The sequence below is a fragment of the Physeter macrocephalus genome, chromosome 11 (genome assembly GCF_002837175.3).
Source record: "Physeter macrocephalus isolate SW-GA chromosome 11, ASM283717v5, whole genome shotgun sequence".
NCBI classification, from domain to species: domain Eukaryota; kingdom Metazoa; phylum Chordata; class Mammalia; order Artiodactyla; family Physeteridae; genus Physeter; species Physeter macrocephalus.
This window is the reverse complement of record NC_041224.1, coordinates 9,365,237-9,382,659: the sequence shown is the minus strand read 5'-3', so window position 1 is coordinate 9,382,659 and position 17,423 is coordinate 9,365,237. Positions and strand designations below refer to the sequence as shown.

The window sequence follows — 17,423 nt, the reverse complement described above, 5'->3', positions numbered from 1 at the left end:
ACGATTAAGAGTTTGTCTAACTTAATTGCTTCCCCGAAGGAAAAAAATGGAGCAGTGAATCGTTAAATACAAGTTAAAAACAGGTAACATCTTTGTCCCTCTGAATTATATGTGACAATGAGGTGGTCTCTGTCTTACAACTCAGTTTTCAAGAGAGAAATTTTCATTTCTCTTCTGTTGCAAATGGCTTCATGAATTCCCTTGGGATACCATTGAGAAGGTAGAAACCTATAATATCTCGTATTTGCATATTTAACAAATAAAATATCTAATGCTGAATTTTTAAAAAGAACCTTATAAGCCTCCAGTTTGGTAATCTCAGACACACTGAGAGCTGTGGCCCTTGCTTTCTTGCTTGGTAAGGAAAGTTAATACTACTGTATTGGGCTTCCCTGGTGGCGCAGTGGTTGAGAGTCCGCCTGCCGATGCGGGGGACGCGGGTTCGTGCCCCGGTCCGGGAAGATCCCACGTGGTGAGTCATGGCCGCTGAGCCTGCGCGTCCGGAGCCTGTGCTCCGCAACGGGAGAGGCCACAGCGGTGAGAAGCCCGCGTACCGCAAAAATAAAAAAAAAAAATACTGAAAACATAGCTACTAATTTTAAAAGACCGAAATTCGAAACAGGACTTGTGTCAGTGGGAACAAAAATACTGAATTAAGTTGTTTTACAAACATAGCTACTAATTTTAAAAGACCGAAATTCGAAACAGGACTTGTGTCAGTGGGAACAAATCTCCCAATTTCAGGATATTGTTGGGTCAACGTAGTAATTTGTGTTGAGGGCACTAATTCTATTCATGTGGGCTCTGTTCTCATGACCTCATCAAATCCTAATTATGTCCCAAAGGCCCCACCTCCTAATACCATCACATTTGGGGGTAGGGTTTCAACATATGAATTTTGAGAGGGGACAAAAACATTCATAACATGACATTTTATGCTCTGGGGCTTGGAGATCTAAACATAACCCAGAACTTCATGTTTCTCAGTACAAAGTGAATGCAATAAATCCTTAGTAAATGACACCTCTTCCTACCGTATATTTTCTTAGATGTAATCTAGATGCTACTTATTGTAATATTACAGTAAGCTAAAGAGCTAAAGAATTAATCAAAGCGAAGTTTTTTGAAAGCTTGGAGTGAGTGAACTTGTGTGTGTTCATTGTGGTAAAATATTCATAACATAAAATTTGCCATTCTAACCATTTTAGGTGTACAGTTCAATGGCATTAAGTACATTCACATTGCTGTGCAACCTTTATCACCATCCATCTCCAGAACTTAAAAAAATCTCTTCATACTGAAACTCCATACTCATTAAACAATAATACCCCCCTACACCCAGCCCCTGGTAACCACCATTCTGCTTTCTTCACTATGAAATTGACTATTTACTGTAGGTACCTCACATTAGTGGAATCATGCAGTATTTGTCCTTTTGTGATTGGATGAGTTCACCTCACATAATATCTCCAAGGCTCATCTGTGTCATAGCGTGTGTCAGAGCTTCCTTCCTTTTTAATGTTGACTAATATTCCATTGTATGTATATCACATTTTGTTTATCCATTTATCTATCAATGGATACTTGGCTTGCTTTCACCTTTTGACTATTGTGAATAATGCTGCTATGAACACGGGTGTATAAATATCTGTTTGAGTCCTTGCTTCAATTCTTTTGTGTATATATCCGAAAATGGAGTTGCTAAATCATATGATAATTCTATTTTAAATTATTTTAGAAACTGCCGTACTGTTTTCCATAGTATCCGCACCATTTTACATTTCTACCAGTGGTAGTCAGCGTTCCAGTTTCTCTACATCCTCACCAACGCTTGTTATTTTCTATTATTCTGATAATAGTGATCCTAATGGGTGTGAAGTGGTATCTCATTGTGGTTTTCATTTGCATTTCCCTAATGATCAGTGATGTTAAGCATCTTTTCATGTGCTTATTGGCTATTTGTATATCTTCTCTTTGGAAAAATGTCTATTCAAGTCACTTGCTCATTTTGTAATTGGGTTGTTTGTTTTTTGGTTGTGAGTTATAGGAGTTCTTTATATGTTCTGGATATTAACCCTTTATCAGATATATGATTTGCAAATATTTTCTCCATTCCATAGATTGCCTTTTCACTCTGTAATGTCCTTTGTTGCATAAAAGTTTTAAATTTTGATGAAGTCAGACTTACTTATGTTTTTCTTGTGTTGCCTAAGCTTTTAGTGACATATCCAAGAAATCACTGCCAAATCCAATGTTACAAAGATTTCCCCCTATGTTTTCTTCTAAGAGTTTTATAGTTTTAGTTCTTACATTTAGGTCTTTGATTTATTTTGGGTTAATTTTTGTATATGGTGTAAGGTAGGAGTCCGGCTTCATTCTTTTGTGTGTGGATATCCAGTTTTCCCCATTTGCTGAAAGGACTGTTCTTGCCCCATCAAGTTGTCTTGGCACTCTTGTTGAAAATCAATTGGCTGTGTATGCAAGAATGTATTTCTGGGCTCTCTATTGTATTTTATTCACCTATATGTCTGTCTTCATGCCAAGACAACACTCTTTTGATTATTGTAGGTTTGTAGTAAATTTTGAAATCAGGCAGTGCAAGACCTCTAACTTTGTTTTTTTCAAGATTGTTTTTACTATTTGGTGTCCCTAGAGATTTATATGAATTTTAGGATGGATTTTTCTGTTTCTGCAAAAAAAAAAAAAAAAGTCATTAGTATTTTCATAGGAATTGCATTATATCTGTAGATTACTTTACCTAGTAGTGATAACAATATTAAGTCTTCCAATCCATGAACATGAGATGTCATTCCCTTTATTTGTGCCTTCTTGGTTCAGTTTATTTCTAAGTATTTTATTCTTTTCAATACTGTTGCAAATGGAATTGTTTCCTTAATATCCCTCCTCTTCAGATTGTTCGTTGTTTGGATATAGAAGCACAATGGATTTTTATTTGTTGGTTTTGTATATTACAACTTTGCTGAATTTTTCAATTGTATTTTAAAAGCTCAAGAGTAAAAAAATATATATTAGTACTGGGTAACAAATTTTTGCTTATGGAAAGACATGTTTCATAAACAGTAAATTTTTAATGTAATTCTATGGTGAATAAAATTGTGTAAGTTAAAGACATTTACAAGTCAAAAGGATTCCATCATTAATCACATAAACCCATTTCTCTTCTTTTGTTTTTTAAGCTCACAGAAACAGAAATCTGCTGCAATTCTATCCACTGTTTTCTCTTCCTCAATTTTAAGTTGTATGAATAGATAAACCTATGTTGATGACAATAAGTAAATAAAAGAAATCTCTATTGCTTTTCAAAGTTAGAAAGGATGATATTTTCCTAAATTCTTGCTGAGGACTGAATGACAAATTTGATCCTCGTGTGATTTTTTTTCATTCACTAGAGCAACTTCCCTGGTGTTTTTGTAAAGTTTGTGACAGTGAAATACGATCTTGTTTGCTCATCAGGAGTAACATAGGTTGTTTACAATTCATCTAAAGTTTATTGAATGTATGAGATGATCACTGCTATGAAGAGCCAGCCTATGTATGTTGTCAACAATCTGAAAGAAAAGCAAAAAGGTAATGTGATTGTGTCTATGGTGGAATACTTACTAACACAAGTAAGTTGTTCAGCCAACACATGGGAGAAGACAGACAGACAAAAGCAGTGCATCTATTTCTTGGATTCATAAAGGCAAAAAAGTCTTTCTGCTTTACCAGTTTTTCAGCAAGCTGTGATCTCATGAATGACATCTTCAGAAAATTTTCTTGGAGACAGTGCATAGACAAAAGATTATACAGACTGAGTTATTAGGTTTTGCAAACACTGGATAAACTTTTGGGGTGTCATTAAAAACGGTAATCTATCTACCTCTCTATTTAACAGAACTCCTACATGTCTCTTTGTAATCATTTTTTAGACAACATGTTACCAAAGAACAATCGTCAAATGACCCTTCAAAAGTCAAGAGAAAAACTGAAAAATTAACATTGTTATAAATTTGTGAATGGGTGAATATTCAAAAGTTAATTTTTCTCATGTGCTAGACAACATAGAACTATTCCAGTGGCTCTTCATAGCAGTGATGATTAAAAAAAAATCTAAGTGTATTAGTGTTATGAGACTATGGAAAATACTTGGAAAAATATCTTCCTGTCCTGAGTATAAATAAAAGACTTTGAAATGGCACTCTCCACTTTGGCTGTAGCCACCAAACAATCCAGTAACTCAAAATATTCTTTAGTTTTTCCTTCTCTTTTTTTTCTATTTTTACTCTTAGAAAATAGGAATGTATAGGTGGAACAGAAGAAATACCATTAGATTCATAATCAATACCAGATGATCCATAACCATTATAATGTTTCTCCCAGTAAGCCTATAGGCCATGCTGAGTGTTTCTTTAATTTACACTGGGCTTAGATAATAAAAAAAAATTTTTTTTGTCTGCATGGTCTATGATGGTGGCCACACCCACATGTGACTATGCTGAGTGCTTGAAATGTGATTAGTGTAACTAGGAAATGGATTTTTTTAAATTAATAAACTTTATTGTTTAGAGCAGTTTTAGGTTCATGGCAGTATTGAGTAGAAACTACAGAAAATTCCCACATGACATCTGACTCCCACATACACACCTTCTGCCACTGTGAACATCCCACACCACAGTAATAATATGTTTGTTACAATTGATGAAACTACACTGATACATCATTAGCATCCAAAGTCAAAATTTACATGAGGATTCGTGCTTGGTGTTGTACATTCTATGGGTTCTGACAAATGACATGTATTCCACCACTGTAGTATCAGACAGAATAGTTTCCCTGTCCTAAAAATCCTCAGTGATCCTCCTATTCATCCCTCCCTTTCCGTTAACTCCTGGCAACCACTAATCTTTTTACTGTTTCCATAGTTTTGCCTGTTATTTCACTTAGTGATATACATTTACATTTTCCCCATGTCTCGATAGCTTTTTTTTTTTTTAGCTTTGAATAATATTCAATTGTCTGGATGTACCACCATTTAACTATCCTTCTACCTACTGAAGGATGCCTTGGTTACGTCCAAGTTTTGGAAATTATGAATAAAACTGCTGTAAACATCCATGTGCAACTTCTTCTGTTAATATAAGTTTCCAAAATATTTGGGTAAATACTGAGGAATGCGAGTTCTGGATCTTAACGATAAGAGAATGTTTAGTTCTGCAAAAAATATGCCGAATGTCTTCCAAAGAGGCTGTACCATTTTGCATTCCTACCAGCAATGAATGAGAGTTCCTGTTGCTTCAGATCTTTGCCAGTATTTGGTGTTGTCAGTTTTTTGGATCTGGGCCATTCTAATAGGTGTGCAGTAGTATCTCATTGCCATTTTAATCTGAAAGTCCCTGAAGTCATATGATGTTTAACATCTTTTCATATGATTATTTGCCATCAATATACCTTCTACCTCCTTTGGGGAGGTGTCTTTTCAGCTCTTTTGCCCATTTTAAATATTGGGTTGTTTGTTTCCGTATTGTTGAATTTTAAGAGTTCTTTGTATATTTTAAACAGTCTTTTATTAGATGTGTCTTTTACAAATATTTTCTCCCAGTCTCTGGCTTATCTTTTCATTCTCTTGATGTTATCAAGAGAAGAAGTTTTTAATTTAAATGAAGTTCAGCTTGTCAGTGAGTTCGTTCATGGATCATGTTTTTGATGTTGTATCTAAAAAGGCATTACCAAACCCAAGGTCATCTAGGTTTCACCTATATTACTTCCAGTAGTTTTATAATTTTGTGTTTTTCATTTAAATCTGTGATTCATCTTGACTTAATTTTTATGAAAGTTCTGTGTATAGTTTCATTTTTTTTGCATGTGCCTATCCAATAGTTCCAACACCATTTGTTTAAAAGACTTTGTTCCATTTTATTACTTTTGCTCTTCTGTCAAAGATCAATGGACTATATTTCTGTGGGTCTATTTCTGAGCTCTCTACTCTGTTCCATTGATCTGTTTGTCTATTCTTTTGCCAATACCACACTGTCTTAATTACTGTAGCTTTATAGTAAGTCTTGAAGTTCTTCTCCAACTTTATTCTTCTCCTTCAATATTGTGTAGGCTATTCTGTGTCTTCTGCCTCTCCATATAAACTTTAGAATCAGTTTGTCAATATCCACAAAATAACTTGCTGGGATTTTTATTTTGATTTGGATTGCATTGAATCTGTAGATCAAGTTGTGAAGATCTGACATCTTGACAATATTGAGTCTTCCTATTCATAAACATGCAATATCTCTCCATTTATTCAGTTTTTCCTTGATATCTTTTGTTTGAGCTTTATAGTTTTCCTCATATAGATCTTGCACATATTTGGTTAGATTTATACCTGAGTATTTCATTTTGGGTACTAATATAAATGGTAATATATTTTTAATTCAAACTCCACTTGTTCATTCCTGGTAAATAGAAAAGCAGTTAACTTTTGTATATTAACCTTGTATTCTGTAACCTTGATATAAGCATTTAATAGTTCCAGGAGCTTTGCTGTTGGTTCTTTTGGATTTTCTACATAGATGATCATGTCAAGTGCAAATAAACGCAGTCTTATTTTCACTTTCCCAATCTCTTTACCTTTTATTTCCTTTTCTTCTCTTACTGCATTTGCTAGGACTTCCAATACGATGTTGAAAAGCAGTGGTGGGAGGGGACATCCTTGCTTTGTGTCTGATCTTATGGGAAAGCTTTGAGTTTCTCACCATTGAGTGAGATGTTAGCTGTAAGCTTTTTATAGATGCTCATAGTGAATTTGAGGAAGTTTCCCTCTATTCCTAGTTTACTGGGAGTTTTTAATCATGAATGGGTGTTAAATTTTGTCAGTGCTTTTTATGCATCTATAGATAGGATCATGTGATTTTTCTTTAGCCTGTTGATATTGGAATGTAGATTACATTAATTGATTTTTGAATGTTAAACCAGGCTTGTATATGCCTGAGGTAAATCCCACTTTTGTGTGGTATATAATTCTTCTTACACATTGTTGGATGTGAGTTGCTAATATTTTGTTGAGTATTTTTACAACTCTGTTCATGAGAAATATTGCTCTATATTTTTCTTTTCTTGTAATATCTCTGTCTGGTTTTGGTGTTAAGACAACACTGGCCTCTTAGAATGAATTAGAAAGTATTTCCTCTGCTTCTTTCTTTGGGAAGAGATTGTAGAGAACTGACACAATTTCTTCATTAAATGTTTGATAGAATTCACCAGTGAATACATCTGGGTCTAGTGCTTTGGAAGGTTGTTAATTATTGATTCAATTTCTTTAATAGAAATAGGCCTATTCAGATGGTCTATTTCTTTTTGTGTTAGTTTTAGCAGATTGTATCTTTCAAGGAATTTGTATATTTCATCTAGGTTATCAAATTTGTGGGCATAGAGTTATTCATAATATTCCTTTATTATCCTTTTATTGTCCACGGATTTTTTAGTGATGTCCCCTCTTTCATTTCTGATATTGGTAATTTGTGTCTTCTGTCTTTATTTCTTAGTTAGCCTGGAAGAGGCTAATCCATTTTATTGCTCTTTTCATGGAATCAACTTTTGGTTTTGTCGATTTTTCTCTATTGATTTCCTGTTTTCAATTTCATTGATTTCTTCTGTAATTTTTATTATTTCTTTTCTTCTTCCTTCTTTGGATTTAATTTGCTATTCTTCTTCTAGTTTCCTAAATTGGAAGCTTAGATTATTGATTTTAGATCTTTCTTTTTATCTAACATATACATTCAGTCATAAATTTCCCTCTATTCACTATGTTCACTGAATCCCACTAATTTTGATAAGTTGATTTTCACTTTCATCTAGGTCAAAATATTAATTTCTCCTGAGATTTCTTCTTGACTCATGTTATTTAGAACTGTGTTGTTTAATCTTCAGTATTTGGGGATTTTCTAGCTATTTTTCTGTCATTAATTTCTAGTTTAATTCCATCGTGATCTGAGATCAGGCATTGTATGATTCCTATTCTTTTAAGTTTATTAAGCTTTATGGCCCAGAATGTGGTCTATCTTGGTGAATGTTCCATGTGAGCTTGAGAAGAATGTGTGTTCTGCTGTGATTGGATGGAGTAGTCTGTAGATGTCAATTTTATCCAACTGATTGATGGTGCCCTTTAGTTCCACTTTGATCTTACTGATATTTTGCCTCCTGGATCTGTTCATTTCTGAAAGAGGCGTGCTAAAGTCTCCAACTATAATAGTGGATCCATCTAGTTCTTCTTTTAGTTTTGTCAGTTTTTGCCTCATGTATTTTGACATGCTGTTGTTAGGTGCATACACATTAAGGATTGTTATGTCTTCTTGGAGCATTGACTCTTTTTTCCTTATCTAATGCCCAACTTTTTCCCTGATAACTTTCCTTGCTCTGAAATCTGCTCTGTTTGAAATTTATATAGCTACTCTTGCTTTCTTTTGATTAGTGTTAGCACGGTATATCTTCCCCCATCCCTTTGCTTTTAATCCACATATATCTTTGTATTTACAGTGGGTTTCTTGTAGACAGCATATAGCTGAGTCTTGGTTTTTTATCCAGTCTGATAATCTCTGTCTTTTAGTGGTATATTTAACCATCGATATTTACAGTGATTATCGATATAGCTAGATTAATATCTACCATATTTATTACCATTTTCTAATTGTTACCCTTATTCTTTGTTGTTATTTCTGTCTTCTACACTTTTCTACCTTTTGTGGTTTTGAGCAATTTATTTGATTCCACTTTCACTCATTTCTTAGCATATTAATTATACTTCTTTTTTTAGTTTTTTAAGCAGTTGCCCTAAAATTTTCAATATACGTTTATAACTAATCCAGATCCACTTTGAGATAATACCATACTGCTTATTGGGTAATGTAAGTACCTTATAATAACAAAATAATTCTAAACCATCTGTCCCATCCCTTGTGTCAATGCTGTCATTCCTTTCACTATCACATAAGCACACATATGCACACGCACACACACAGACACACGCACACATGAATGCATAATCAAATACATTGTTGCTATTATTATTTTGAACAAATTTTAAACTGTTAGATCAATTAAGAATAAGAAAAAATAAAGCTTTTATTGTACCTTTACTTACTCAGTTTTTTGAACACTCTTCCTTTCCTTACGTAGATTCCAGTTTCTGATCTATATTATTTTCCTCTCTCTGAAGAACTTCTTTTAACATTTCTTGCAAGACAGATCTACTGGCAACAAATTTCCTCAATTTTTGTTTGTCTGTGAAAGACTTTTTTTCCCCTTTACTTTCAAAGGATAATTTTGGGGGTACAGAATTCTAGATTGGTGGTTTTTCTCTCTCAACACTTTAAACATTTCATTTCAGTCTCTTTTTGCTTGCGTAGCTTCTGAGAAAGATTTAGATGTAATTCTTATCCTTGCTCCTCTACAGATAAGATATTTTTTCCCTCTAACTTCTTTCAGGATTTTTTTTTTATCTTTAATTTTCTGAAGATGATATGCCTATATGTCATCCTGGGGGCATTTTCTCTGAGCTTCCTGGATCTGTGGTTTGATGTCTGACATTAATTTGGAGGAAATTCTCAGTCATTATTCTTCAAATATTACTTCTGTTCCTTTCTCTCTTTCTTTTTCTGGTATTCCCATTACACATAAGTTACATCTTTTGTAGTTGCCCCATGGTTCGTGGATATTGTGTTCTTTTTCTTTTCCCAGTCTTTTTTCAGTTGCTTTTCAGTTTCAGAAGTTTCTATTGTCATATTCTCAAGCCCAGAGAGTTTTTCCTCAGCCGTATGCAGTCTACTAAGGAGCCCATCCATCGCATTCTTCATTGCCGTTAGAATGTTTTTGATCTCTAACATTTCTTTTTCATTCTTTCTTGTAATTTTCATCTCTCTGATTATTTTACCCATCTGCTATTGCATATGTTGCCTTCTTTTCAGAAAGCCCTTAGCATTTTAGTTATAGTTTTAAAAAATTCCTAGTCTGATAAAGCCAACCTTCTTACCATACCTGACTCTAGGTCTGATGCTTGTTCAGTCTCTTCAGAAAACTGTTTTTTGCCGTGTAGTATTCCATATTATTTTTGTTGAAAGGATGGTGTAGTGTACTGGGGAAAGGAATGGTGGTAGATAGGCCTTTAGTAATGCAGTGTGAGGCATGGGGGGAGGGAGGGAGTTCTATAGGCCTGTGATTAGGTCTCCATCTGTCGGTGAGCCTGTGCCCCTGGACCATGGATTTCTTGTCCCCTCCCTGCTTAGGTGGGACAGAATGGCTGAAAAGGGGCTAAAGTTGGGTACTTCCCTTCCCCAGGTAGGTTAGGCTCTGGTAAAGTAGTTTCTCCTGAGGGCAGCCTTTGTTAAAAATAACAAAAAGCTCTGGCATATTTAAAACATGGCTCTTTTAATCCTCCTCTTGCTGGAAGCTTGACAGCATTTTTCTCCAATATTCACTGTGAGAATCTGGTAGAGCTCCTCGCAGTAAAATTCACAAAAGTGTGTGGGTGGGAGGCCTCCCTAAGACTGGTTCCCTCTGAAGCTTTTAACGCTTAGGCTTGTCTACACTCAGCCTCTAATGATCCATCAGTTACAGCTCCAGTTTCCCTACCCTGGCGCTGGTTCCTACAAAAGTTCCTGCTTGTGGTTTCTGCTACAGTAAATTGTGATTCTCTGTGTCTTCTTGTCTTTCAGTATGTAGGCCAGCAGTTTGCCCTGTGACCTCACTTCTCTGACATATCTAAGAAGGCTTGTTAATCTTTGAGTTTGTTCAGTTTTTCACTTGTTAGGATGAATTGGTGACTTGTAATCTCCTTACATGCCATACCAGAATCCAGAAGTCTTCGATATTCAACTGTCGACGGGAAAAAAACGCACAACGTGAGAGTTGTGAGTTAAGTTTTATTGGGGTAAAATGAGGACTATAGCCCAGGAGACAGCATTTCGGATAGCTCTGAGAAACTGCTTCAAAGAGGTAGGGGGGAAGGTCAGTGTAGATGTGGTTTTAGTGAAGGGGGAGTGCCTGCAATCAGGCACGTATTTTTTTGCAGAAGGTTTCTGCTAATCTCCTGATTAGCTAGTCACAAGGAGCAGATGTCAGCATGAAGGATTTTAGTGTTTTTTCTAGATATGAGGAGATGCAAGACTTGGGCTCATAAAAGCGTCTCCTGAAAATACCTAATTATCTGAAGACCTGTTCTGCCAGTTTTTTCCAGAGCACAGAGCGTCTCATTTCTGGTCTCCACCCTGAACTCCCTTCAGGAGGTGTTGAAGGTCAGCAGCTGCAGCGGCTCATAATTTAATCCTTAGAGGTAGATGGCAAGTGCCAATTTGTAGGTGACACACCTATTAAGTATACAGTTGCACATGCAAACAGATCACTGCAGATTTGCCAACCAAATGGTGACTTCCATGAACAAGTTGCCATTTTGTTTTTAGATGCGAATCTTCTGGAAGGACAAAATTAAGCCATTTACAAATGTGACAGACCAACCCATTGCATATGTGCCCCTAAAGAGTTTAAACATTATTAGGACCCCCTACAAGAAGGTTTCTGAGGTTTTTTTCCTCATCATTTTTCTTAGGGATAAGCATGGTTCTTCTTACCAAAGGCAAATATATACCCGACTCAGTGTGCACGATGGGTTTTAAGGTCCCTCTGAAAAGAAGATGGCATAAACCAGTTGTTAATTGCGCTTCATGAATGGAGAAACACATCATTTCTCTTGAAAGCTGGTGACGCCAAAAGCTATGGATCCCTGAGAGGGGAAAAATATTTGCATTACAATTTTACCTTCACAAGAGGTATCACCAAGTGTCTTCAACAAATGAATGTTGAATTTCTATATTTGAATTGTACATTGTTAATAATGAAAGGCCTTTGACATTTTTAGTGTATTACATCAATAGAAATATTGGACACTGAGATTTCTTTTTCAGTATGTACATTTATGAACCATAATGAAGGTAAATTTTGCAAAATCCAGTAATAATTGATCTTTAATGACACCAACAAGAAACCATTTTCAGAATACCAACGGAAATGGACAGAGAAGTCTTTGTATGGCCTGGGAGTGTGAACCTTAGTTGTACAAGAAGGAGAGACAGAATCTTAGTTTCAGAGGATATTTTACAGACCACCCTTTTTTGGTGACAAGTCCTCCCTAGTATATAATTACTACATGGTACATGATATTAGTATTTATCCACTTTCCTTCCTGATGTGTTCTAGCTTCTCTGTGAACATTCATTTTAAAGCTTCAGTTTGACGAAGGATACAGTCATCGGGATGGACTCAAGTGTAAAGCATTTATTTACCATCCCTTTCTAAAATGTTCAGAAATCCTGGTCAGCAGTTGACCAGCATAACTACCTCTGAATTAGTTAATAGAACTTGCAAGGACCATTATCTGTAGAAAAATCACCGTCAATATGCGGACTTTGTGCTTCTCAGGGAATTTCTTAACCTGTGCTTGATTGAAAATTTAAAAAAAGAACTTAGTGGTATGTTAAAGAGTTACATCTTAGTTAAAGATTATTTTCCAGAAAATGACAACACCTTGACTATCATGACATTCACTTATCAGACTTGGGGAACTGGCCAAGCATGGAGGTTAAAAAGGAAGGGCTGGGCTTCCCTGGTGGCGCAGTGGTTGCGAGTCCGCCTGCCGATGAAGGGGACGCGGGTTCGTGCCCCGGTCCGGGAGGATCCCACGTGCCGCGGAGCGGCTGGGCCCGCGGGCCACGGCCGCTGCGCCTGCGCGTCCGGAGCCTGTGCTCCGCAACGGGAGAGGCCACAGCAGTGAGAGGCCCGCGTACCATCAAAAAAAAAAAAAAAAAAAAAGAAGAAGAAGAAGGGCTTTCTACTTCAAGCTTTCCGAATAGCGGAAGAAATCTAAAGAACATTTCTCCCAGTGCTATCTCTGGGCAAGGCTGTTTTACTAACATTTCTCATCTTTTTTTTCTACCTTTTACTTCAATGTTAACACACTCTATCCATCATTTCACCCCCTCTGGTCTTAGGGTATAAATCAACGTCTGTAAAACCGTTCAATAACAGAATTTAATTTCCCTGGAGGAAAAGGGGACTTTTCTCACTTGAAAGCCAGGGAAAAATGGTGGCATTTAACCTCTTGTTGGACATTTTTAAAAGAGGAAAAGAACAATAAATGCTCTTGAAAATTAATTCACATGGACCTTGATTTTCCTTCAAAATTTGCTGACTGAAATTATTTTAAAAATGTGAGTAGGGCTTCCCTGGTGGCACAGAGGTTAAGAATCCACCTGCCAATGCAGGGGACACGGGTTCAAGCCCTGGTCCGGGAAGATCCCACATGTTGTGGAGCAATGAAGCCTGTACGCCATAACTACTGAGCCTGAGCTCTAGAGCCTGCGAGCCACAACTATTGAGCCTGTGCGCCACAACTACTGAAGCCTGCATGCCTAGAGCCTGTGCTCCGCAACAAGAGAAGCCACCACAGTGAGAAGCCCGCACACAATGAAGAGTAGCCCCCGCTCGCCGCAACTAGAGAAAGCCCACGTGCAGCAACGAAGACCCAATGCAGCCAAAAATAAATAAATAAAATATAAATAAAAATTTTTTTTTAAATGTGGGTAGATTTGGAGCAAGTGAAATACTGTGATCAGACGTGGTCTGAGCTTTGGCATTTTATATCTTTTGGAAAGACTTTCTGCAGAACTCTCTGGTATTTTGGTATGTACCCAAGAGATATTATGGTTCATATATCATCCATAGTCATCCAAAAGAGGGCCAAGTATTGTCTCAAAAGCAAGCTTAGCTGGGTTTTCTTACCAAACCACGTGGACATGGGAAATTCAGACAGGACACCCAAATTAAGATCAAAGCTTCCATATCAGGGTGAGAATCTCCTTAAAGTGTTTTGAAATGTTGATTTTCATTGTTTTTCTGTTTCTATAGGTGTACAAAGTTAGCCTGTTATAGCTTTTTGTCCAGTGCATATTGTCTGCCTTAAAAACAGAATCAGTAATGTGATGTCTTTTATGACAAAGGCAGTGTGATATCTGTATATTCTACTACATATTTTTATCACATGCAATGGCTAGTTTATGCCTAATTGGACATTTTTAGTGTTTGCATTTTCTATTTTTTTCTAATTAGTTAGAAATGTACTGGCCATAATAGACAGAGGTGAATTTCAGATAGAAAGCTGGTCTTTGTAGGTGTTTGTACCTCCTCTACAATAATGAGATGACCTGGCTCCTTGTCTTGGCTCTGACATCACGTCTATGTGCCTTTGGATAAGTCATCATCCTCCTTGAGCCAGTGTTTCCTCATAACTGAAAGGAGTTAATAATTTTACCTCTTACAGGCTTATGAGGAGTAAACAGGAGAGGGGGAAAGATATAAGAAAGGGCATGATAAAATGGATGTAAATGAAAGTAAATGTTACATAAGACCTTCTGCCAGAGCATCCTGAAAGGCCTCGAGGGAAAGGTGAGCTGCTAGAAGGTACCCCTGAATGGATGGCAAGTTATCACAGAGCCAATTATTTTGATTTTTTAAAAAAAGCAAAGGATACCATTTGCAGCAATATGGATGGACCTAGAGATTATCATACGAAGTGAAGTAGGCCAGACAAAGAAGGACAAATACCATATGATATCACTTATATGTGGAATCTAAAAAAATGATACAAAGGAACTTATTTACAAAACGGAAAGAGATTCACAGACATAGAAAACAAACTTATGGTTACCAACCAGGAAAGGGAGGTGGCGGGAGGGATAAATTATGAGTTTGGGATTAACATGTACACACGACTATATATAAAATAGATAAACAACAGGGCCTACTGCATAGCACAGGGAACTCTACTCAATATTTTGTAATAACCTATGAGGGAAAAGAATCTGAAAAGGTATATATATACCGGATGCTCCCATACAGGCATGAAAAAAATACGTCAGCCTGTTTTCCACTGCCATAAATCTAAAGCCCTTGCATATTTTATATGTTTGACCTTTCTCTTGCTAGGTAAAAGAATCCAGTAGTTCTCAATCAGGGGTGATTTTTAGCCCCCAGGGGACATTTGACAATGTCTGGAGACATTCTTGGTTGTCATGACTAGGGGCAGATGTACAACTGACATCTAGTGGATAGAAATCAGGAATGCTGCTAAACCTCCTTCAATACACAGGAGAACTCCCACCACGAAGAATTATCCAGCCCCAATGTCCGCAGTGCCAAGGCGGAGTTCAGGCTCCAATCCGTGTTGACCTGAGCCTGTGCTCCAATAGAAATGACTGTCATGAGAGAGATACGGTCACTCTGACCTTCTCAGGGTGAGGGATTCGAAAGAATGTGAGACACACACACACTGAGGCTCTTCACACAGATGCTTGAGTGGACGTTTCCCTCTAAATGGCGTACGGCATTTCACAAACATAAAGCGGGTGCCATTTCTCTCTCTGAGAATAAAACATAGCCTAAGGAGATGATGCCTTTATTGTTCCCCAGGTCAGGAAGACCTTGGTCATCATTTTGAAAAGAAACAAATATATGCTTTGTAATAGCCAGTGAATTTAGCAACTTCATAAACCTAACAGAACGATCAGAAATGATACCTTTCATTTATTATCTATTGCACGTTTAAGCATTTTCCAAAAATAAAAATAAGAAGAGGTGGGTTTGCTTTCAGTTGATAGCTCTGTCAGTTTAAGATTTCTGGTATCACTAAGATCCTTCTAACCACAATCAAATGGCTTAATTTATTTAATGTTTTAGAATTTTGGTAAGATTAGGTATTAAATATTTTGTAACTGTTTGGGGAATTTGAAAGGTTATTAAGTTCTGAATAACAGAGTCTCTCATGTTTTCCCACCAAACTTTTCCCAGCAGTGAATATATCTGGATCTTATTCTGGTTTTTTATTCTTTTTTTAGCTTCCTGAAATGACTCATGTTCAAACACAGCGACCGTGGTTGATGTTTCTCCTGCAGAACTTTGGACTGACCCTAGGTTGGCTTTCCCTCTTACTCTTGGCTATATATGAACAAAATATTAAAATATAAGTTGAGTCTCAAAATCCTTCAAAAATCAATTTCAACGGCATCATTTTGTTTCTTTTGTTGTATTCTATAGTGATTTATAAATTAAATATTTTTATCTTAGGTGAAGTGTGTGTCTTTTAGTTCATTAACTTGTTGATTTTACAATGCAGTTTTGTTTCTATAGTGTATAAATGTCAGGTGGTACTTAATTGAATTTTTGTTGTTAGTTTCCAACATTGTGATGGAACTCACACCTTTTTAGTAACTCATACGCTCTAAATTAATTCTAGTAAACTTTCAAAGACTATTTTTTCCCTAGTAAAGGATGTTTGTTTGTAGTATTTGAAGTGGAGAGATGTCTGTTCGGTTAAAATCTGCTGTAACTTCTCTGATGTCAGTAATATATTTTTTTGTGTGTATGTGAGATTATAAACCATAAGCAAACAACTAAATTACAAACAAATGTAATAAAGTCTTGTTTTAATGTGATGGTTTGTATTACCTTCTGTTACTGGATGTCAGATTCTGAATCAACGCTAAAAAAAAAAACAACCAAAAAACAATACAGCAGAGTTCACCTGAAAGTGTGACCCACTGGCTCAGAAATGCTCCTAAATGAGCAAACTTGGGAATTTTAAAGGCTACTGTGTCAGCACTCTTCTCTATAAGCACCAAAGGAAATCTGTTCTCGGCAAAGAAAACTGGAAACAAAAGATGAAATTCAAAACATTTTGACATAAAACTTGAGTCGGGCAGTAGATTTAATGCGTAAAGTGTCACAGATTTAACAGAGTGTGTTGATGAGAATAACATTACTAAGTGAAACACATTTTTATGCTCTTTCTGAGGAAATATAGGACCCTAAACATTATTTAAGTAGGTAAGTTCATGAAATGTACAAGCAACATTCCTGATAACCTAGCAAAATCATTAAAATAGAAAATAACCCTGGCTTTAGTCATGTTTCTTGGAAAACAGATGCCTACTATTTTTCTTATTTTTTAATGAGATATCTTGACAAGGGAAAAAAGCCCATTTTACTGCCAAAATGACTCCTGGCACTGCATCAAATACATCTCTCCTACTTCCTCACTCACCAGTAGATTGTCTGCCACGTGCACCCCAACACAATCTTCTTCAACCTTCCTTTGATTTCAAAATGAGGGGGGCTTCTCCCTCAGTTGTCTTTAGAGCTTCGTTTAAGGGAGCGTCATGACCTAATGCAATAGTGCTCTGACTCCGGCAGACATTAGGGCCGACGGAGGATGTTTCACAGCGTAGACTGCCGGGCTTCATCCCTGGAGTTTCGGAGGCTGTAGGTCTGCGGTGGGGCTTGGTTTTTTTTTTTTTTTTTTTTTGGGGGGGTGGGGGCGGGGGGGGCTTGGTTTT

The 17,423-nt window shown here is 36.5% G+C and overlaps 1 protein-coding gene across 2 annotated transcripts in view; it reads left to right on the top strand.

Moving 5' to 3' along the window:
- The window catches only part of SLC39A12 (solute carrier family 39 member 12), a 78,087-nt gene extending 61,564 nt beyond the window's left edge, over positions 1-16,523 (top strand). Inside the window, exon 12 of one of the 2 annotated variants that reach the window (XM_055087733.1) lies at positions 15,927-16,523. In XM_055087733.1, the coding sequence (XP_054943708.1) occupies positions 15,927-16,055 (129 nt within the window). In that variant the 3' untranslated portion in view covers positions 16,056-16,523. The remainder of the gene's footprint in view (positions 1-15,926) is intronic. The other variant, XM_007109850.4, reaches the window with a different exon arrangement.
- Positions 16,524-17,423: the final 900 nt, after the last annotated feature.